This window comes from Mesoplodon bidens (genome assembly GCF_964165515.1).
Source record: "Mesoplodon bidens genome assembly, chromosome: 12".
In the NCBI taxonomy this organism is placed as follows: domain Eukaryota; kingdom Metazoa; phylum Chordata; class Mammalia; order Artiodactyla; family Ziphiidae; genus Mesoplodon; species Mesoplodon bidens.
The window spans coordinates 13,822,216-13,845,100 of NC_138168.1; the positions used below are offsets into that span (position 1 = coordinate 13,822,216).

The 22,885-nt window shown below is 43.5% G+C and overlaps 1 protein-coding gene across 2 annotated transcripts in view; it reads right to left on the reverse strand.

Moving 5' to 3' along the window:
- The window catches only part of SMAP1 (small ArfGAP 1), a 167,569-nt gene extending 146,684 nt beyond the window's left edge, over positions 1-20,885 (reverse strand). For both annotated transcript variants that reach the window (XM_081250745.1, XM_081250744.1), the window contains exon 1: positions 20,561-20,885. In XM_081250745.1, coding sequence (XP_081106871.1) covers positions 20,561-20,678 — 118 coding nt within the window. In that variant the 5' untranslated portion in view covers positions 20,679-20,885. The remainder of the gene's footprint in view (positions 1-20,560) is intronic.
- Positions 20,886-22,885: the final 2,000 nt, after the last annotated feature.

The window sequence follows — 22,885 nt, forward strand, 5'->3', positions numbered from 1 at the left end:
AGGGCTTCTGTCCTACGCCTCTAGCTCAGGTCTGCTCTAAGGGACCAGCAGATAAAGGGCAAAAAAAAGAGAGAGAGAAAGGTAGCTGCCTTCTTTTCCTGAGCCTTCCGTAAAGTACTCTTGAGTGGGCGCAGTCTCAGGATTTGCTCAATTTCATTGTCTACCAGACAAAACATAATTCACAAATGCTTCCTTCAAAGTAGTAAAATAACTACGAGTGTTAAAAAACCAAAACCAAAACAAAGACCTGACTAAATTATCAAACCCTTACTTTGTGCAGGACACCACTTCACAAGCTCAGTTAACCCTCACAATCCTGTGACACAGGGATCACCGTTTTACATGTAGTGACACTGAGGCTTAAAAGTTTAAGTACCACACTCCCACCACAAGGAAGCAAGGAAGGAGGGAGGGGAGGGTAAGAGGCGAGGAAGGGAGAGAGGGAGGGAGGGAGGGAGGAAAAGGAAAGGGGAGAGGAGGGGAGAAAAAAGAAAAGGAGCTCCAGAGGCAACAGTGGGAGAGCTGATTTCAACACAGAGCTTCCGCCTTCAAAGCCCATGCTTTGAGAGCTACTGAACTAGGATGCCTCTCAAGGGTAACAGCAGAGCAAAAGTTAGGAAATATGTAACTACATTATTTTTTATTATATTTACCTCCTTAAACTTGGGAAGAAAGAATATGTAAATAAATTCAAAACATCCATAAAGACTCTACAAAACTAAGAAGATTCTTTAGAGAACTAACAAAATCTACAAATACAGCATTCCTGGGCCATTTTCCAAATGTTGATTTACTTTGGCAATGAAGTTAAACTGTGGTAATCATTTAAGAGTCCACTGGTCATCAGGATGATATAAGATAAAAGGAGAAAATAAAAGGAAGCTTAATTTTAAGAATCAATAATCTTTGTTTCACCTGACCTAAAGTTTAAGGCTTGTCAAACCTATTTCTCACTTTGTTCAGGTGATTGAGTATCATTCAGAAATTCAGCTTAAAAGTTCAAAAGTTTGAGAAAGCATATTACAGTTTTCCTTTATTTTGTTTACTTTTTAAAATAAATATTCTAGTACTTTTTCTTTGCAAAATTTCTCTCTCAAGCAGAAAGATATTCAGTATTTACAACTATCTCTTTTGTAAACTATTCTTGACACTAAACTATTCCTGACACAATTTCATGAGATGACATGTGCTTTCACTGAACACAGCAGACACCAACAAACAGCATTCCAAGTTTTAAAGCATGTTTGTATTACAGCTATTGCCAAATCTATGTTTAAATAAACTTGGGTAAGTAAATACTTAATATGTAATCATTCCTCATTCAATTTTTTCTTAATATTCTGCCATTACACAGATACAGTTTGGTTAAGCACAAAAACCCAGAATTTACCTCCCTTCTCATTTTGTACAATGGCTGAATTTAAGGAGAATTTAAAATTGAAAAGCTGAGAGACACCTTCTGTGAAGGTCAAGGGTAGTAACACATTCCAGTTGTCTGGGAGACCATCTGCTGCTTTGGCCTCACAAAGCAGAAAATGTGGTTCACTGCCACATCCTCTCACTGTCACAGCTTGGAGCAAGGCATTTAACCTATGAATTAGTTTATTAATCTCTAACAGGAGATCAGACCAGGTACCTGACAGGTCTCTTCTATCTCTAAACTTTTTACAATTTCACCATTACAAAAAAAAGTAGACTTTTCAGAGACTGAAAATCTGTGCAAAGTGCTCGACTGTCACTTATTCACAGGCTGAGAGCATGTAGGGCAGGGGTCCCCAACCCCTGGGCCGCAGGCCGTACTGCTCCGCAGCCTGTTAGGAACCGGGCCGCAGAGCAGGAGGTGGGCAGGCAGGCGAATGAAGCTTCACCTGCCACTCTCCGTCGCTCCCGGTCGCTCGCATTACCGCCTGAACCATCCCTCCCCTCCGCCCCCGGCCGCAGGCAGTGGAAAAGTTGTCTTCCACGAAACCAGTCCCTGGTGCCGAAAAGGCTGGGGACTGCTGATCTAGGGGTAAATGGTGTGGCTGGCACCAAACTCAGAGGAATGAATGTTCCTGGAATGACCCAACGACTGGTCATGAGAAAAATGTGAAAATGACATCCCCACCTCCAAATGAAGGAGCAAATCATAAAAGACTAGAAATGACCAATAGCATATTAAAAATGTTCGATTTAAGAGTGTCAAAAAATGCAATATAAAAGTGTGACACCGCTTGCATCAATCCCATTTACTGAAACTTCTCAAGAACACGAATACCCAGGGACAGGCTGGGGGCCCGCTGGTGGGGAGGCCTGGCGGTACAGACACGGCAGGCCTCCCCTGCAGCGCTCCCAGGGGCGCCTTCCACAGCCGAGATCTGCTCTCAGCAAGCTCCGCGCGCACACAAAGCTCTGGCGGCAGGGCTGTCCGCAACCACAGGAGTTAGAAAGTAAGTACCCATCCCTGAGGGGACAGATCAGTTTAAACTACTTTTGAATTATCGATACTCTTAAGACACTTACTGTTAGCAAGTATTCTGTGCGGAGAACACCCTCAACCCTCCTTCAGTACCCCCGCCGTCACTCTCGGCGACTTCACCTAGCTGACCCCTCTCACTCTCGCTCCTCCTCAACGGTTCCATGTCCGTCCGGACCTTCCTCTCCCGCCCAGAGCAAACCTCGGCCCCTGCAGGCAACTAGTCTTGTGTTCATGTGTTAACTATATACGCCACACTTCCTTCTTGGAGAGCTTGCCCGCTCTTGGCCTTGGAGAAGGAACCCCACCTGCTGTTCCTGCAGCCCCCCCTTATGACCCAAAGAAAGAGACAACCGCCTACAGGAAGCCAAAGAGCAGGTCAGACAGACTCAGGAGCCGCTGCAGCGCAGGCAAACAGGCAAACAGGCAAACAAACGAACTAGGCAGGCAAGTGGGGAGCCAAGGGGAAGCAGGCAAGGGGAGCCACGCCCTCGGGGCCCAGAGGCGCAGAGCCACAAAACTGGCTGCCCGGGGCCCTTCTAGCTTCCCAGGTCAGGCTGTGGATGTTCTTCTGCTCACTGTGAAACCGGCTAAGACACAGCCATGGGGACGGTACTGATCTGTTCACACAACTGCCCACCCCTCTCGATTTCTGGGGTGCTCAAAAACCTCTACTTCTCAGAGTCCTCTGTAGTTAGACTTCCGAACAGGAATTAGTTTCTACCAACTGGATGCACTCACGCATACTTGAACGCAAAAGCGAGGCAGAGACTATCTTCCTGCCTTTGTGGCTGTTTTCTGCAAGAAAACCGGAAGGCAGAATGTCTAGTCTCCAGCTGGGTCTCGGGTGAGAAGCAGCGGCTCTGAGGGATGACGGGAACACCCCACATTCCAGTACTGGCTTGCAGGGGTGCCAGAGCAGCTGCAGCTTTCTAGTCCCAGGGCCACAGCTAACTTGGGGCTCTCTCACACTGAGCAGTCCAGGGACAGCCTCTGGGCCGGCGGCCCCCTGGCAGGTCAGCCCTTCTGTGATCCGGGACTGGCTCCCCCACCCCTCCTAGGCCTTTCACAAGCACCTCATTTCCTGTAGTAAAGCATTTCCGCCAACACACCCGGAGTGTGCTGTTTTCAGAGCTGAAGCCCTACTAAAACAAGCTCAACTTAAACATACGAAAAGAATATATGGTTCTAGTATTCAAAACCCGTGACTTCTATAAATCTGACTAAACAAAGTTTTACATAAGCTAAAAAAGAAAAAGTTAGAAAAAGAGAAATATGGAGTGAGGTCTTATTTTCCAGAAACAGAATCACCAAGGTCACAGAGACCCTCATCAAACACTTAATATACTGCATTAAATACTTCCAAGAACCACTGAGATAAATCAGCTTTTCAGATACTGCTTGTATCGTGGTTATTCAGTTTTCATAAATAACATCTTAAACTGGCAGCACGCGTCGTTCTCGTGCCGAGCATGCTTCTCCCCCTCCTCGGACATTTATTCATTCAACAAATATTTACCAAGCACGACAAAAATCCCTGACTTCCTACACTCTAGAAAGGGAGACAAATGTTAAACAAAATTAAGTACACAATGAGTGAGGACCTAACCTAACCTAGGAGCGGAGGCAGGGCCATATGCACATCTGGAAGAACACTCCAGGGAGAGAGAACATCAAGTGTGAAGGCACGGCGACAGAAGCCTGGTTAGTAAGTATGTTCAGGGGCAGGAAGGGCAGTGTGGACTGCTCTAAGGGCTTTGGCTTTTTACTCTGATAGACAAAAATAATGGAGGGTTTCGGGTAGAGCAATGACATGATCTAACTACCTAACCTGACTTTTTAAAGATCATTCTGGCAGCTGGGTTAGAACCGGCCACAGAGGCAAGAATAAAGCTGGGAGACCAATTGGGAGACTACTGCAGTTCACATGGGGAAAATTCCAAAGTTTGGGGGCTGAGCAAAAGGGCACAGTAAGATGGGGAAGACTGTCCAAGGAGCAGGCCTGGAGGAGGACGATGAAGAATTAAGTTAAGCCATGTTAATTTCGAGCTGCTGGATGAACAACGTACGCAGTTGGATATATGAGTATGGAGTTCTGGGATGAGATCAAGTCTTTAGTCTGAAGATATGTATCAGGAAGTCATCCACTCACAGTCGATAATTAAAAGCAAGAGACTGTATGAGACTGGCAAGGGAGAGAATACAAACGGAAGCGAAGAGATTCAAGAACTGAGTCCTCTGGGGGGGCAAGCCTCCCTCTTCTTCTAATCAAACAACAACGCTCAGTGCTGTTTTACTTAGGTTAACTCTAGTTCCTTTTCTATCCCCTACGATGGAAAGTCTTAAATACAGACAGCTCTGGGTTCAGGATTCATTAGCGCCTTATACAACGTCCATTTATATGGCAATGAGCAGCCGTGCCTTAGGCACAAGAGGTGCTCAGAAAATACATGTGAAATGAATACTTTTTTTTAATACATCTCTATTGGAGTATAATTGCGTTACAATACTGTGTTAGTTTCTGTTGTGCAACAGAGAGAACCAGCCATATGCATACATATGTCCCCATATCTCCTGCCTCTTGCATCTCCCTCCCACCCTCCCCATCCCACCCCTCTAGGGAATCACAAAGCACCGAGCTGATCTCCCTGTGCTCTGCGGCTGCTTCCCAATACTTCTTTAAGTAACCCATGGATAAAATATAAGTTAGGGATCAGCATCAGGGGGTTCTGGTGTATTTTCATGGTTTGCTGCCATTCTTTTCATTGTGTTCTTAAAAAACAGGATAAGGAAGAAGAGAAATTAGTACCACGCTCATCACTACATTTTCAAACACTTTATTAACAACAGCTAGTCAGTACCTAAACAGCTCCACGATAATCCTTTTTCTGATCCAGCATCCTGGAATGAGTAGGGTCTACCATAAAGAGCCAGCAGCTAATTTATTTACTCCTTCATCACTCTGTCTTTGTAATAACAGTTTATTTGAAGGGGTTTTTTTAACTTCTTTTGTTCTCTTGGTATGTTTACACAGACTCCCAGCATGTTCAGAATGGTTGATAGGATGAGATTACATAAATGTCCAGATACACACTGTCAGTCAAGACTAGATGACTAATGTAGTCTTCTAACTGAAGAGAAAAAAAAATGCACACCAAGGTGAACTCAACATTTTTTAAGTCCAGAAGGGTCCTCCTTATTTGCTGATGGCTTGTTTGAGTTTATTCTTTAGGCACAAAAACTAGAATTTTTTTCCTAACTTTTATTACCAAAATTTTTCAAATACAGAAATACATAAAGAATAGTATAGTGAACACCCACATACCCACTGCCCATTGTTAATATTCTGCCATCTTCATCTTTGTGTGTGTTGAAGCTTCTTAAAGTAATTTCAGGCAAAAGACATCACCCCCCTAAATACTTCAGTATGAAGCTTTAAAAAATATGTTTTCTCCCCATAACCACAATCACCACACCTACCAAATTAACAGTAAGTTCTCAATGTCCTCTAATACTCAGTACATATTCTACTTCCCAAAACTGTGCCTCCAAAAAAATTTTTTTTGTAAAGGACTTTTTCAAAAAGTATAGTGCCTTTTAACTTAGAAGAGCCCCACTCCCAACTTTTTCCTTACCACTGACTTGGTAAAGAGATGTTAAACCCAGGTTTAACATAAATAATAATTACAACCTCCACTTTAAATATTTTCAGGGGTCACATACATATATGAAGTGTCTTCTGATCAGTATAATGCTCCGTACTTTGTGTGAATTCTAAAAATAACTCGAACATAGATATTCAAGGTGCACCATAAAGATTAAAGCTCAGCTGGGTGGTACTGGTCTAAAGATCCGTTACTCAGCTGTGGCGCATCAGTAAGTATTGTTCGGGACTGATACCCTCTATATATAAAAACTTTTAGACTAAAAGAATTTAGTATAGATCTGATGTGAATAAATAAGCTTATTCAATCTGAACATATAGTAACTTTAGCCGTTACATACTAAGTAATATACACATATGTGTTTTATACATTCGTTTAAACATATGAAAATATTTTTCCAGGTTCTTCCAATTACATTTATATCTCACAAGGTGTGGGCTGCAGACTATCACCATACTTCGAGTACCTAATAACACTTTCACTATGAAATTTAAAAACCTCAACGATTTTTTTGCCTTCTAGTATGCCTTGTATCTTTTACCTGACGGCCGGGACAGCATGTCCGGGTAAAAGAAACTGCTGTAAATAGGCCTCAGCAATGTGGTGGTGAGGGGCTGGCGAGCGGAGCGTGCTATAGCCCCTGTGACTAGTTTTCAGTTTGCCAGTGAGTCTCTGTCCCCGTACTGGGAACTTCACAAACCTTCTCCGTTTCTTCTCCCCCACCCGCCCCCTTCCTTCGGGTGGACAGGACGGCTAGATCAGGCAGGAGCTGGGATTTCCCTTCTATCACTCGAAAGGCTAGAGCTGCCTGGAGTTAGGTACTTCCGTCCCCCGGGGTCAGTTCAGCTCTATTTAAATAGTTTCTCCCGAGGGCCTACCTTGCTGAAAAGAACAGAATGCTCTGGTGCATTTCAGAATGGTTCCTTCTCCCCTCCTCCTGCCAGAAGCACTAGGAGCTTTTCTCCCGCATGCGCGGTGTTTAGCCCCTTGAGGTTGGGCTCGCAGACAGGTGTGGCCCGCCCGAGTCCCCCCAGAGGGAGCCTCCAGCAACTCATCTGTTGCAGTCTGCGTTTTCCCAGCTCAGTACTGGCTCCCAGAGTGGTGATGGACCTTGTGACTCTCTGTGCTCACCTGCCTCTGCGATCTGGGGGACAGCAGCTGGCCCTGCACCCTCATGTTTCGGGTGGACCTAAGAAGAGCTGTTGATTTGTTCAGTCTGGTCAGCTCTTCCTTGTTAGGACGGAGACACCTGAACCCCCTTCCAGTCTCGAAGCCACACCCGAATCCGGAAGTCCCCTCCACTATTGTTTGAAAACTAGAAAAACATTTATTTTAGGTAGAAACCACTCACTGTTTCCTGTTGTTTACAGGCATACTTTAACAAATAAGTTAAAAACAATCAGAAGTGTAACTGCCTAAATGTGGGACAAGAGATAAAAGCCCAATAAAGAAGGCCACCACCTGACAGCCTTGTCTTATCTACGGAAGTGAAACCGCTGTCTCCACTAAAAAATTTCAAATAACTAATTTTCAGTCAATAATGAGAGGGAAAACTGCTTCTGTACAATAGTTGAGCACAATTTCCACAGGGAAAAAATATTTATTTGAATGTGACAATACGGGGGAAGTAATAGCAGCAATAGACTAGTGACCTTTACATATAAAAATAATTTAAGGGGCTTCCCTGGTGGCGCAGTGGTTGAGAGTCTGCCTGCCGATGCAGGGGACGCGGGTTCATGCCCCGGTCCGGGAAGATCCCACGTGCCGCGGAGCGGCTGGGCCCGTGAGCCATGGCCGCTGAGCCTGCGCGTCCGGAGCCTGTGCTCCGCAACGGGAGAGGCCACAACAGTGAGTAGGCCCGCGTACCATTAAAAAAATAATAATAATAATAATTTAATGAAAACAGAAGAGGAAACCATGTTACAAAGAAAAGAAAGTATCTGTATCAAATATTTCAATAGAATTTATCTTTTTTTTACTTCTTATAATAACCACATCAAAAAGTTAACCCTTCTGAAGTAATCAATTACATCTATAAACATGTTAAATACAATTGAGAAAATTTTCACAACAATAAAACTTAGCTAAAATCAGGAGGAAGAAGCAGTTTTCTTACATCTGAAACCTTGGACAATTCTCTTAAAAAGTAATTGGGAGGAAAAAGAAAGCACAAAGTATTTTTGGCTTTATTTTTAAAATTCAGCTATAAAGGGCACTTTAAAACTGTGCATCTATGACAATCTCCTCAGCATTTATATCAATATGTTAACAAGACTGCCATGTCTTTTTAAATGTGTGTTGTAAAATGTCTCCCTCTGGCACCCAAGCTTTCATTCCCACATCTGAATTACTCTGAAATCCTTCCAGGGGGGAACAGAGAGCATCAGTACAGTTTTCTCACTGAATTATGAAATAAAATACGATGAAATGAGATACAATAAAACAAAATATGAAATGAAACAAATACAGATTGTCAACCTTCCTACCACTAGATTACCATCCCCCCCCACCCCCACTCCTTCCCCTGGAAACCAGGAGCCCTTTAAGCCTCGCCTCAGGGGGCTCCGAGGAGGCTTAGCCCACCTTCCTTCCTCCTGCAGGTCCCAGGAAGGATCCAGCAGGTGGGCACAAGAAGTCCGCAGGAAGCAGACGTGGAAAGGGCTCCAGCAGGGCATCTGAAGTGGTTAAAGCAGTTTCTTAAAACCCCTCATGGTCTACGCCAGCACACCAAGATAAACATCCCACATGAGAAGCAGCACGACGGCCTGGAGGCTCTCTCGTCCGAGTTCAGTCAGGATCCTGGCATCAAAGCAACTCTGACCAAGTTAAAGTCTCAGGGTTCCCATCTCTAATGTGGGAATTCTTATGCCCTTGGGGTTGCTGTGGAATCGCACAAAGTACTTATATGAAAGCAGGAAAAGACTCTCAGTTCATGGGAGAGAGAACTGACATGGCTAAGTGCTCTGGTCAAGCACAGTAACAGCACAATTTTGCACCTCGAGAGAAGGTACTGGGTTTGATTCCTCTTTAAATACCTAGTAAAATGGATGTGGTTGAAATGTTCAGTGAAGTTGTACACAGGACTGCACCTGCTTTATCTTCAAAACTCACTCTGGCAGACAACAGATCTCTTAGTCTCTTAAGAATTAAGAGATTTCAGGAACCTGACTTTAATTACACACATTTCAGTTTATCTCCAATCACACTCCTTTCTACTGCTGTTCAAAACGCAAGGTTGTTTGTGGATTCACATCCAACATTTACTGACTACTTATATATATCAGACTCTGTATAAATGCTTCATATGCATTATGTCACGCAAAAACCATCATGGATAATCCTATCAACTTATCAACATGTTTACTAAGATTATACAAGTTTAATAGGAAAATGGTATACAGGAAACAGTACCATCAAGGAGAAACAATTGAGGAATATCCACCTATGCCCCACCCACCATTAGGAACGTGATATTTAAGTAGAACAGTTTAAAATGCAGAAATTTTCCTTCTTCTTTCCTTTAATGAAAGTCTAACTCTTCTAACATACTGAGATTTTAGTCTTCATAGGAATAACTATCAGGGTTACAGACATAAAATCACACACACACTTCTTTGAGGGGGTGTGAAGCACAGTTAGAGCTGATTTTGGAATCTAACCACCTATGTGAGGTGTGACTTCTGCACTTCACATTCTTAAGACTGGCAGGTGCAGCTCCCTATTATCAAGTTCATGCCCCCACGGTCTGCCATCAAACGTAATGCACAATTCTGTTCGGAGATATCTGTTCAAATTTATGTCTTCCTATCATGAGCCCCTATACTGGAGGGGAGTAAGCTATCTCCATTGAGACAAAAATAGAATTTTACTCAACAGCAGCAAAGAATTATTAAGAAAAGCCATAAACTTAAGGAAAACCCCTCTTTGATTACAAACTCTAGATGCTGAAAGGGCATATAGAGCAATAACTTATCTTTGCAGAGTAAAACAGAAAGCCATTAAAATCAGGGAATCTATGATAGGGGAATTCCTTATATGTACAACCACATAACAAGTAAAATTTAATTTTTTCAACAAATTTCAAGAAACTGCAGCAGACACACAACTAATAAAGACACAATCCGACTCAACTACCTCTGGAGCAGGAAAAGAAACGTAGGCATAGACCTGCCTTCAAGTGGTTTACTAAGCTGGGAGGGAACCTCAGCAACTGAAGACTCCAAGGGTCCCAGGCTGCTTATTAGGATTTGAATGTCCTTCAAATAATGATTTCCAAGTCTTAGGAAGCAGGCCACTGGTCTCACGACAGATAAATTCCAACATCACAGAATGAGAACACCGTAGAGCCCCTCAGAGTTCGCAGTGCTAAGCGGCATTCTTTTGGTGAATATTATGGTGATCTTATCTACACACTGTATTTGCATTACATCCCTACAGATTATCACAGTGCCCAATAGAAAATCCTGCACCCTAGGGGCACCAAAAAACTGACGTTCTAAAGGCGCCATAAGGAACTTCAGAGCTGTGTATGAATAACATGACTTCCCAAGAAAAAACAAAAGGTTAAACCAATAATTTCCAAACTATTTTTAAGTACTCATTAGTATTCTGATAGACTTGAAAATGGGGGTGGGGGGAGGAGGGAGGGGCACCAATCAAGGATCCTTTACCCTTTAAGCCGGGATCAAGAAGAGTACTACTTCTGCAAAATCTTTACTCAGACCATGGAAGAGGAAAATTACTTCAAGAGTGTATATGTTGTACAGACTTAAATAAAGTAATTTAGAACCTGCTATATAATCTACAGCAATTGTTATATCGCCAAATGAATAAAACAATATACTGGTACAGCATTTTACTTTTGAAAAGTAAAATGAGCTACCCTCCCTCACCCCCAATCCCTGGCAACCCCTGATCTATCTACTATAAGTTTTACCTTTCTAGAAGTCCATATAACTGGAATCATATATCGTGGAGTCTTTTGTGTATGGATTCCTCACTAAGCATTAACGGTTTTAAGATCAATCCACATTACTGACTGTAACACTAGTTTGTTCCTTTATATTGCAAAGTATTATATCATTGTATGGATGTACCATAGTTGTTTATGCATTTATCAACTGATGGACATTTGGACTGTTTCCAGTGTTTGGCTACTATGAATTAAAGTTGCTATGAACATTCTAGTACAAATTTTTTCTTATTCTAAATAAGAGTCCTTATCAGATATAATATTTTCTGCAGTTTATGATTTTCTCTTTCATTTTAACAATGTCTTTTTTTAAGGGAATTCCTTTATTTTTATTTTTTATTTATGTATTTATTTATTTTTGACTGTGTTGGGTCTTCGTTTCTGTGCGAGGGCTTTCTCTAGTTGCGGCAAGCGGGGGCCACTCTTCATCATGGTACGCGGGCCCCTCACTATCGCGGCTTCTCGTTGCGGAGCACAAGCTCCAGACGCGCAGGCTCAGTAGCTGTGGCTCATGGGCCTAGTTGCTCCACGGCATGTGGGATCTTCCCAGACCAGGGCTCGAACCGGTGTCCCCTGAACTGGCAGGCAGATTCTCAACCACTGCGCCACCAGGGAAGGCCCTAACAGTGTCTTTTGAAAAGCAAAAGTTTTTAATTTTTACGAAGTTCATTTTCTCAATTCTATCTTTATGGATTGTGCTTTTGTATCCTATCCAAGAGACCTTTGCCTAACCCAAGATCTCAGCAACTTTTATTACTCCTTTCAAGTTAATTTTCAAGCACAGTATAAGTTAAAGGTCGAGGAATATTCTGTTGTTGTATAAAAGATTATCCTTTCCCTACTGAATTTACCTTGGCAATTCTGTTAAAAATCAGCTGACCTTATATGTGACTCTATTTCTTGACTATTGTGTTCCATTGATCTATGTCTCTCCTTAGACCAATACCACTGTCTTGATTACAGTAGCTTTATATATATATATTTTTAATTTATTTATTTATTTTTGGCTGTATTGGGTCTTCGTTGCTGCATGCAGGCTTTCTCTAGTTGCAGCGAGCGGGGGCAACTCTTCGTTGAGGTGTGCGGGCTTCTCACTGCAGTGGCTTCTCTTCTTGCGGAGCACGGGTTCTAGGCACACGGGCTTCAGTAGTTGTGGCGTGTGAGTTCAGTAGTTGTGGCGCACGGGCTTAGTTGCTCCACGGCATGTGGGATCGTCCCGGACCAGGGCTCAAACCCGTGTCCCCTGCATTGGCAGGCGGATTCTTAACCACTGCGCCACCACGGAAGCCCAGTAGCTTTATATTAATTGTTGAAAACAGGTTGTGTAAGAAACCCAATGTTCTTTTGCTTTTTCAAAATTGTTCAGATACGGGGGTCTCCTTTGCATTTCATTATAAATTTTAGAATCAACTTGTCAATTTCTACCAAAAAAGCCTTCTGAGATTTTTACTGGGATCATACTGAATCTACAGATTAATGTGGAGAGAACTAAAATCTTAAAAAGATTGTGTCTTCTAATCCATAAACACGGTACATCTCTCCACTTCTTTAGGTATTCTTTAATTTCTCTCAGCAATCTGTGGTAGTTTTCAGCATACAAGTCTTGCATATATTTTGTTAAATTTATCACTAAGTTTTCATATTTTTTTACAACTGCAAATAATAAGTTTTATTTCAACTTATCAACTGTTTGTTGCTGGTATATAGAAATAGTTAATTTTTCTATAACCACCTCGATTCCTGCAACCTTGATAACTCAATTACTGGTTCTAATACCTTTTTTGTAAATTTCTAAGGATTTCCTACATAAATGGTCATGTTGCAAAGAGTTTGTTAAATGACTCTTGTGTGCATATGAGATTTTAAGAATAATTTCTGTGAGAATGGCTAATTTAAACTGTACTCACTTCACCACCCTATGCCCTCCTAAGTACATCCAGAGCAGTACCTATTACAAAAATCTAGGTTCAGTATACAACTTTATCACAAATTCACTTGTGGTAAGCAGAATAATGGCCCCAAAGATGTCCAATACCTGGATCTGTAAATATGTTACCTTCCACAGCAAAAGAAACTTTGCAGGATAATTAAGGACACTGGTGTTCTCCTGAATTATCTAGGTAAAGTCAACGTAATCACAGCGATGACGGAAGCAGAGAGGCAGAGAGAAAGGATCTGAAGATGACACCCTGAAGATGTAGGAAAGGCGTCAGGAGGCAAACATCTCAGGTGGCCTCTAGAAGCTGGAAAAGATAGGAAAACAGATTCTCCCCTACAGCCTCCAGAAGAAACACCTTTGATTTTAGCTCAGTAAGACTCATTCTGGACTCTAACCTCCAGAACTATAAGATGATAAATTTGTGTTGCTTTAAGTCACTAAGTTTGTGATAATTTGTAATATCAGCAACAGGAAATTAATATACCAGGAATGATCATTTCACTTCAATAAACATACTTCTGCTAGTTTTTTGGCACCATCACCACCCTACACTAAAAGCAACTTTCAAGAGTAGAAATGCATGAACTAAAAAAAATCTAGACCATATTACTCAGCCAAAAAAAGAATGAAATATTGCCACTTGCAGCAACATGGATGGACCTAGAGATTACACTTAGTGAAGTGAGTCAGACAAGGACAAATATATAACATCACTTATATGGGGAATCTGAAAAATAACACAAATTGGGAATTTCCTGGTGGTCCAGTGGTTAGGACTCGCGCTTTCAGTGCCGAGGACACAGGTTCAATCCCTGGTTGGGGAACTAAGATCCAACAAGCCATGCGGTGCAGCCAAAAAATAAAATAATAACTAAAAAATAAAAAGTAGCACAAATGAATCTATATACAAAACAGAAACAGACTCACAAACACAGAAAACAAGCATATGGTCACCAAAGGGTGGGGAAGGGACAAGTTAGAATTATGGGATTAACAGATACAAACCACTTTACATAAAATGGATAAGCAACAAGGATTTAATGTATAGCACAAGAATTAAATTCAACACCTTGTAATAACCTATAATGGAAAATAATCTGAAAAAAATACATATGTATAACTGAATCACTCTGCTGTACACCTGAAACTAACACAATACTGTAAACCAGCTATACTTCAATTTTTTAAGAAAAAGTCCAGACTAAACCATAATTTTTTATAGATTTTCTTATATTGGAAGATAAAGCTACCCTAAATACGATTTGCTACACAATTTTTAAAATTCCTTTCATTTTCTTTTTAAGTTTGAGTTCAAGATGATCACTGGCCCTTGAAATGCACTCTTTACAAAAGATCAAGGGCAGACATCTGAAGGTCTGTCATCAATCACTCTTAGAAGCAATCACTTGGATCTCTTATAAAACTAAGACCAAAAGTTGTTGGGGAGAGGAGGATGTCGAAGAGAATAGAAGATTACTAGAAAGCTTATAATTCTCTCCCCTCTGGACCCTCAAAGTCCTCACGTTTACCACTCAAAATACATGTGAACAAGAAATTTGCACATATTTCCAACAGCACCTCATCTAAAGCTCTGTTTTAAGTAAAATATTTTCAAAAAAATCATTTCTATGATACTATAGCTAAATGCCATTCAGAGTTAAGAAAACTCCACCTAATACCTTAGGCAAAAAATACTGACGTTGATAAATGTGCACAAGTAATTGAAAATGTAATATACCTGTAGGTCTTTTCTTTAAAATGATGAAGGAAAGCATGTCTTGGCTTTAGTAACCGACTGGAAGAGGGGGTATTTCTTTGATTTTACTCTACCCCAAGAAAGCATTAAAATGAAAACGTTTCACACAACAGGACCTCTCAACCAGTGAGGAATATTCCTGTTAGTTACATGATATGCCTTGAGATAATTAAAACTAACACCAAGTAAATTTGCTCAGCAAGACCTAAGTCATCAGTGAAAAGCTTTTAAACAGTATAAAGGTTTGATCATGATCCAAAGTTCAATAAGACCCCAAACTATTTCATACCCTCAATAATAATTATACACCCTCAATAATAGAATTTTTTAAAATTAACAATAATAGTAAATACTGACATAGAAGTGACCACAGGTAGGGAATTCAGGAAATAACACAGACCACGAGGGAGATGAAATAAAGCTTTGCAGTAAAGCTCAACAAGGACAGGGTCACCAAGCAAGTTAGAGGCAAAGCTTGTTAAGACTCACACCTGGCTTTACTAAACACTGTCCACATTTGCATGCATTTGGCAATAATCTCTCTGAGAAATACCTTAAGTCAGCTTGAAGGTGGTAATCTCTTCCCCAAAATAACCTCTTCTATCAAGAATTTCAACTACAAAAGCATATGTTTTCTTTCAAGCAGGGAACATGCAGTTAACAACATACACTCTGGAGCTAGATCTCCTGGGTTCAAAATCTTGACTCTACAGTCCAGATTCCCACCTCTATCTCATCCCAGTAAAGTCGGAATTTCCCCTAACGCTCACACCTGCTCCTCTGGGCCGCACCCCCAGGCTGGGCTCTAGAGCAAACTGAGAAAAGCTGAGATGCCGACAGGGCCTCTTAACATACTGGAGGAAAACACACACTATCAACTCTGTTGGGAGGTTCCCAAGTTTCTTTCATCTTTTTCTATTGAGAAATGGAGAGAAAAATGAGTTGATTCTATCCAGGGAAAACACTAGCAGTAGCAGCAGCAGCAGGAGGAAAAGGCTTGAGTTTATAATGTCGTCAATATATAATTACAATATCAAATATCTGACTTTGCCTTATAGGAAGCATGGGTTCAAGTCTGTACAGGTCAGTAAGGGCAATATACGTATCTTGTACAGCAAGAATTAAGGAGATGTAAATTTACTTAATTAATGAAATCAAGTAGTGAAAGAATATTTTAATCTTGAAAGAAGAAAAAGACAAAGTAGTAGTATTGGGAGGAAAAAAGCAGGGGACCACATGCAGCCTAAGTTATAAACTGATGAATCAGAGAGACCGCGTGGTTTCCATCGCAGCTCCAACACCAGAACTCTGCACATAATCATCAGGGGAAACCTCAGGATCCACAGAATTATACGAACGGACCCATAAGACTGAAGTTTAGCTTTCTGTGGGAACTTTTAGATTAGCAGGTCTCTTTAGATGAATTATAATCACAGACTTCTGTTTACATGAATTTATCCTACCAGCATCAACATCATCATAAACACCTCAAGGTAAACTTTACTTTTTAATAAGAATTACTTTAAAATAGGTTTATATAAGAACTCTTAAGTATCAAACACTTAATGAGAAATGTTCCCCGTCCTCTGCTACCCACAGTGGACTCTAGGACTCGGTCTCACAATCTCCATTTCACGTTTCTAATTTGTGAAGAGGCTAGAAAGCTAAAAGGCTCCCTTGAAGGCAAGGGACTGGACATCAGTGAGGCCGGCCAGTGGTCTGCACGTGGAAGGCACAAGCGCAGCAGAGGCCATCTTTCTACAGTCAGGGCAACCGACAAAAACGTCTAACAGACACTGGCCGCAGCAGCCTCAGTCCTGGTTCTCCGATCAGTTCGTGGGGGAGAAGCAGCCAGGGCAGTGGTGGCAGGGGCAACAGCGTGTGCCCTTGAAACCAGAAGTCCAGTAGTGGCTCCCTGACTTTTGTTCCTCCAGCCCTTTCAACGATGCCGTGAGCAGCCTATTCCTTAATAGAAATTATATGACAGCTACGGTGGCTCTGTTTCCTGCCCTGTGGTCTGCCTTACGGTACATTCACAGTAAGAGAGTTCAGGTCCTCTTACACTCTTGCCGGGACCACTGCTACAACCGGGTGACCTGCCAGCCAACTCTCACCACTCCAGCTCTTCCTCTGACCTGCCACCACCACATGTGAGCATGCTTAAAAACACTTTACCTAAAAAAGGGTCGTACACAAACCTCTCACGTTGTTTTATATACCTGACTGTGCCCTTTAATTCCTTCTCCACCTGGTAGATGAAGTCCCACCCACGTTCAGAGCCGGGCTCAAAGGAGACCGCTTCTGGGAGTCTTTCCCAAAAGGTCACTCCTCATGCCCAAATGTGCACTCACGTCCGCACACCTGCTGCCTGCCCTCAGCACCGTGCTCATTCACATCCACTCTTTCAAAAGATATTTGCTGAGTCGCGTGAACTACTATATGTCACCCATTGTGCCAAGGGCTGGGCCTACAAAGCAAAACAAGACAGACGAGGTCTCTTCCCTCTTAAGCTATAACCCAACCCCTGATTTCCCAATAACTACCCAAATAATGTTTAATTACAATTGTGGTAAGTGTAATAAAGGACTCAGGGTGCGTCTCACATGGATAAGCGGAAGCCTCGCCTAACCTGGGAAGATCAGGGAGAATCCTTTCCCTTGAAGAGACACTCAAGCAGAAACTGGAAGATAGGTGAGCTGACCAGGTAAAAACTTGTTAGAGAGCTTCCTAGGCGGAAGAAACATCATGTGCAAAGGCCCTGAGACAGCATTCTAGGAGCTGTGAAGACAACCAAGGCACACAAGTCAGGGTGCGAGGAGAGAGCAACCCAAAGTGAGTGGCGAGGGCGGCACTCCTCACAACCACTAGTCGAACACTGAGCACACCGGTTTGGAATTATTCGTGCGCAAAAATGCAGCCCCCACTAAACAAGCTCCTTCAGGTCTTAGAAACATGTTCAGTCCTCTAATCCAATACAGCGCGCAGCAGTGTGTCCTCAGGTCAAGATGTCTGGAGTGAAGAAATGAGTGGGTGATCTGGGCCAAGAGCCTAACCTCTCCACACCAGGCAGTCTCTAGGGTTCAAACACCTTCTGCTTCTGACCCCCCAAAACTTAGACACATTTTCATGCCAACCCATACGCGCTCTGAATCACAGCTAGCATCAACCACAGACGAAACTTTAAACACTAAAAAGTAAACTTTTAAGTCGGCAAAGGGCTGGCTCCAAATCCTCACTGCTCCGTGAAGCGCCACCCACCGGCAAGCAACAGAACTGCTTTCAAACTCCCACGGAGCCCCACAGGAGGCCAGGGAGAGGAAGGGCGGTACCCTCTACCCGTCCTATTCTCCAGGCTCTCAACAGATTTGCTAAGAGTAGGACCAACAGCAGGAAACTGGCACCTATGCCATCCTCTTCGCCTTCCTTACCTCCCAAATACTATCAAGTGCGGAAGCACACACTGGTGACTAAGAAAATTTCACAACCCAAATGACAGACTTCTGCCGGTTAGTAAAAGGCAACAGAATAGGGCGATCTCTAGCCCTAAGCTTTAGCTCTGGTACAAAGAGCAGTGGAGGAAGCATTCTTTTTAAGAAAGAAAATTGAATTAACTAGGAAGTAGCTTCAAAGTGTATGAAAAGCTTGATGTAGCTTTTCATCAAAAGCGAGGAAAACATCAATTCATATATACAATATGGAACCGCTTTATAATAACTGAGCTGTAAAATAAGACCTTTAGCATGTCTTTTAAAAGTACATATAATCAAAATTCCACTACCTACATTTACTGTGTCACCTGGCATACATAATAATGGATCCAAAATCATGTAACAAGCCAAGAATTCCACTAAGAGAGCTCCCTAATGGAGCTGGATCATACCAGAGACTCAAAAACTTTACAAAATATATTTACTCATAGCAACTGCCCAATCATGTCAATTTTTTTCAATTATGACAACTATGAAATCAAGTCTCATTCAACCAACAAGTGGTTTGAACTGTAATTTGTTTTCCCCTGAAGGATCAAGATAAAACAGTGACATAATTTAGATCATTTTAACACTATTCTAGATTTATCAGCAACAGGAAAAAGTGGTGACCTTTCTAAATCATGACTGTGGTGGTCGCGCCTTTCACAGCACATCCTTGAGCGCTTGGTACTACTCTCTTCTCTCCCACCTTCTCCACTTCTCAAACACAAACAAACCCACAAACAGAAGACCAAACAAAACCAAAATAAAAAAGACATCTATTCAATACATATCTACTGAGCTCAGTGGCAATCCAACTAGTGAGCAAAACTAACGCTCCCTATGCCTCCGGCCAGAAGAAGTAACGTTTTAGTCCTAATTTGAGAAGTACCTGATTCTCCTTCTCCCACCCCAAAAAGAGTAAATGGAAATGTCAACATGTGGTAAATAATGGCTTTTTTTAAACCTATAAATTATTTTAGGAAGCATTAGTGAAAATCTGATTTTACAAAATACCTTTTGGCAGAAAGAAACTCGAACAAAAATTATTTTTGAATGATTTCTATACATAAAGGAAGGTAACTGCTGAAACTTATTCAATTTTTAGTGAAGAGATGTAATGCTTACTAGCATCTCTATCTAACTATGCTACTTATTACTCAAAATGCATACTATAAAACCTCAGCTCCTTCCTTTTTTGGGCCTTTTAAAGGCCCATTTTCCAGGGTTTTACTAGTGCAGTGGTAAGTGAGCAACTGAGCTTCAGTACCGAACAGTATTCCCCGAAAACCACACACATAATCAATATCAGGTAAACAAATACTAGTGCAATAGTCAGGCGTTTCCAACTCATCACCTGAAAGGTAAATATAAGGGCCCAATCGACCTACTATGATATTGAAAAGTGCTCATCAAATGGTCCAGTTAGTCTGGCCACGGGACCTCCCAGTAGCCCAGGAGCTGTAGTAGAGGAACCTGCTGATGCTGTGTGGCTGTCTCATCAAACATTACCTGCCCACTGAGACGTAACTCATTTGTACACTATTGAGGAAGAACAGGAAAGCTTCAGGAAAGGTCTAGGTCAAACAGTGCAGAAATCTTAAATGACGTTTCCAAAGGCTGACTGCTGCTCTGGAGAACCCCCGATCTCTCACCAAACCAACCAAACCATCAAATAAGCAAGATTTTACTGCCAAGCCGTAGGACAGGTTTGTTTTTTAAAAACTCTGAAACATTTTTCCCGTGAGATTACTTATAAGACATTAAATATACATCACATCTCCAAAGCCAAAACATACAGGCTAAAAATAGCGCCTCTATTTCAAAGGCTGAGGCAGAAGCCCTCCAACTGAACAAACTAAAATTAGGCTCTTCTCGTCTCTGGATCTTGAAACTGCACCTTCAACGTTTAAGGGGCACACAAACCACTGCCCACATATACACTCCCCCCAACTAAGTGGTCGGAGAGAATCGAATTAAAGGCTTCAGGAACAGAAGCCCAGCGTCCAAGAGACTCACATAACGAAATTCCTCCTGGTTCCGGCTAAAAGCCAGACTAGAACACACTACGGATGAATACCGACCCTCATCGCCCGCCCCGGCTGCCGTACTCGATGCGCTCCGACCACCGCACCGTCAGCCCTGCCCCGGGCGCCCAGCGCCGCAGCCCGAGCGCAGGACGCGGGCCGCCCGGCGGCCCCACCCGCGGAGGCACCTGCCCGGCCGCCCGCTCCGGCCGTGCCCGGGACGCCGGGGTGTCGCTGAGGGGCCCCGACCCCGCCCCGAAGGTCACGCCGCGCTACCTTTAGCCTCGCAGTCGGCGCAGTACTTGTTGTCCTCCTCCCTCAGCAGCTTGGACAGGATGAGCTGGTGCTGCTCGTTCAGCTTCTGCGCCTTCTCCCGGCACGAGCGAGTCGCCATCGCGGCGGCGGGGCGGACGCGGGTGGGGGCCGCGCAGCTGAACACGCCGGTCGCCGCCGGGGCCGCGAGAACTCGGCCGTGAAGCGGCGGCGGCGGCGGCGGCGGGAACAGGAGGAGGGGCGGCGGCAGCGGCGACAGCGCCGACGTTATCCCGCCTCCTCACCCGGCCGGCTCCGCACCCTCCGCTGAGCCGGCGAGGGGGAGGAGTCGGGGCCGAGGCTTCCGGGCGGCGCCGCCGGAAGGAAGGAATGGCGCCGGCGCTCTGCGCATGCGCCGGGCCTCCCGGGACACCGGCCAGCCGGGTGCTTCCGCTCCGGGCCTGCGCCCACGTTGTTCCGAGAAGACGTGGCGCGCTGCCCGCGCTGGGCTTCCCCGCTTTGCAGATACGGTTATCGCTGGGGCCCTCCGGTCCAACCCGCTAAAGGAAGACCTTTCCATGTGCTTCCTTGCCTCTGCTCTTGCGGCACGATATTGGAAAGGCAGAAATAATAAGTGATCGGGTGGATTCTTTCATTCATTCAACGTTTCTTCACGGACACTTTGGAAACAGGCACCGGCCTAGAAGCTAGAGACCCGCATGGAATCAAATAGACAAAACCGCCTCTTACATTGTAGGGGATGTGACGTGTATTGAGGGCCAGCGTCCATTGATGATTACTCTGTGCCGCGAACTGTTAAGTCGTCTAATCCTTTTAACAGCCCTCTTGATAGTGTTTTCCTCGTGGTGCAGACGAGGACCATGAGGCCCGGAGGAGTGAGGGCACGTGGCCAGGTTACGAGCTGCTCCGTGCAGGAGCTGAGGTTCAGACCCAAAGCAGTAAGGCCTTCCTCCCACAAGGAGGGGAGGGAGCGTGGCTGTGGAACCACGGCCCTGGGCCGTGCCGCTTTAAGGAGAAGCTGGATCAACAGTGACCTTTAGTGCAAGAGGAAGAACACTAGGGAAAGAAGACATTCTTGATTGGAGTCCAGAGCTGCCCAGTTCAGGCCCATGGGATATGAACCCTGGGTGAGGGAGTTTGAATGTTTTGGTGTGTTGTGGCTTATTAGCAATTTCTAACATGGGGCTCATGGAATCAGAATAAACATGGGCCTTGCCTGTGGTGGGGCAGACGCTAAGAAAGGCCCTAGGCAGGAATCTGTGCATTATAGGGCCAATTCCTAGCCCAGGCCCTGCAGAAAGGTGACACCGCCCCCCCACCTCCGCCCCAGTGCTCACCTAGCCCCATTTCTGGCACAGAAAAATGTTTGTGGAATTACATTGAATGGTGATGGCAGTGTGGATGCCAAGTAAATGAACAAATTACAGCTTAAGCTGCATGGCTCTAACAAATAGTAAGTAGGAGGACATCAGGGTGAGTGCCAATAAACAGAAAAACACTCATGTGGGAGGTAGAAGTGAGGAGCCATGTCTTGAAGGCTGGCTTGATTTAGAAGGGGGCCAGGGAGGGAGATTCTGAGCAAGAGCAGCAGGCGCGGAAACACAAAGACTTCAAGTAGCTTGGAAAACAGATGCGAGGACAGGGTGCTACTTAGGATAAGGGAGAGACGAGGCTGGCTAAGTCAGGTGCAGCAGGATTGAAGGAGGCTTACCACACCAGACAAAGCAATCTGGCCTCGATGCAGTTCACAATAGAAAACCATTATAGATTCTTCAACTAGGAGAGTAGCATGGAGAAAAAGGGGGGAGGGTGTTTTGGGAAAGTCAGTCCAGCAGTAACCAGTTAACAAACATTATTTTTTAGTGTCTTTTCCCCCAGAAAATTCCCCCACTGCAAGGATTCAGAAAAGAAGAAGAGAAAAAAAAAAAAAGACAGGCTTACCGCCAAGAAATGATCTACATGATGGATTGAAGGGGTACAGAAATGTCTAACAGAAATATAATGCATGCCACATACGTACTTTCAAATATTCTAGTAGCCACTTTAAAAATAGAAAAAGGAACAGGTGACATTAATTTTAATAGTACATTTTATTTATTTCAGTGTATCCAAAATACTATCATTTCAACATGTGAGTAATTTAAAAAATTATTAGATATTTTTACATTCTCTTTTTCATATTGTCTTCAAAATCCAATGTGTATTCTACACTTACAGCTACTTTCAACTTGGACTAGCTGTACTTCAAGGGTTCAGTGGCCACATGTGGCTGGTGGCTATATGACTAAACAGCCCTGCTCTAGCTGGTGAGCCCAGAGGCATGAAAAA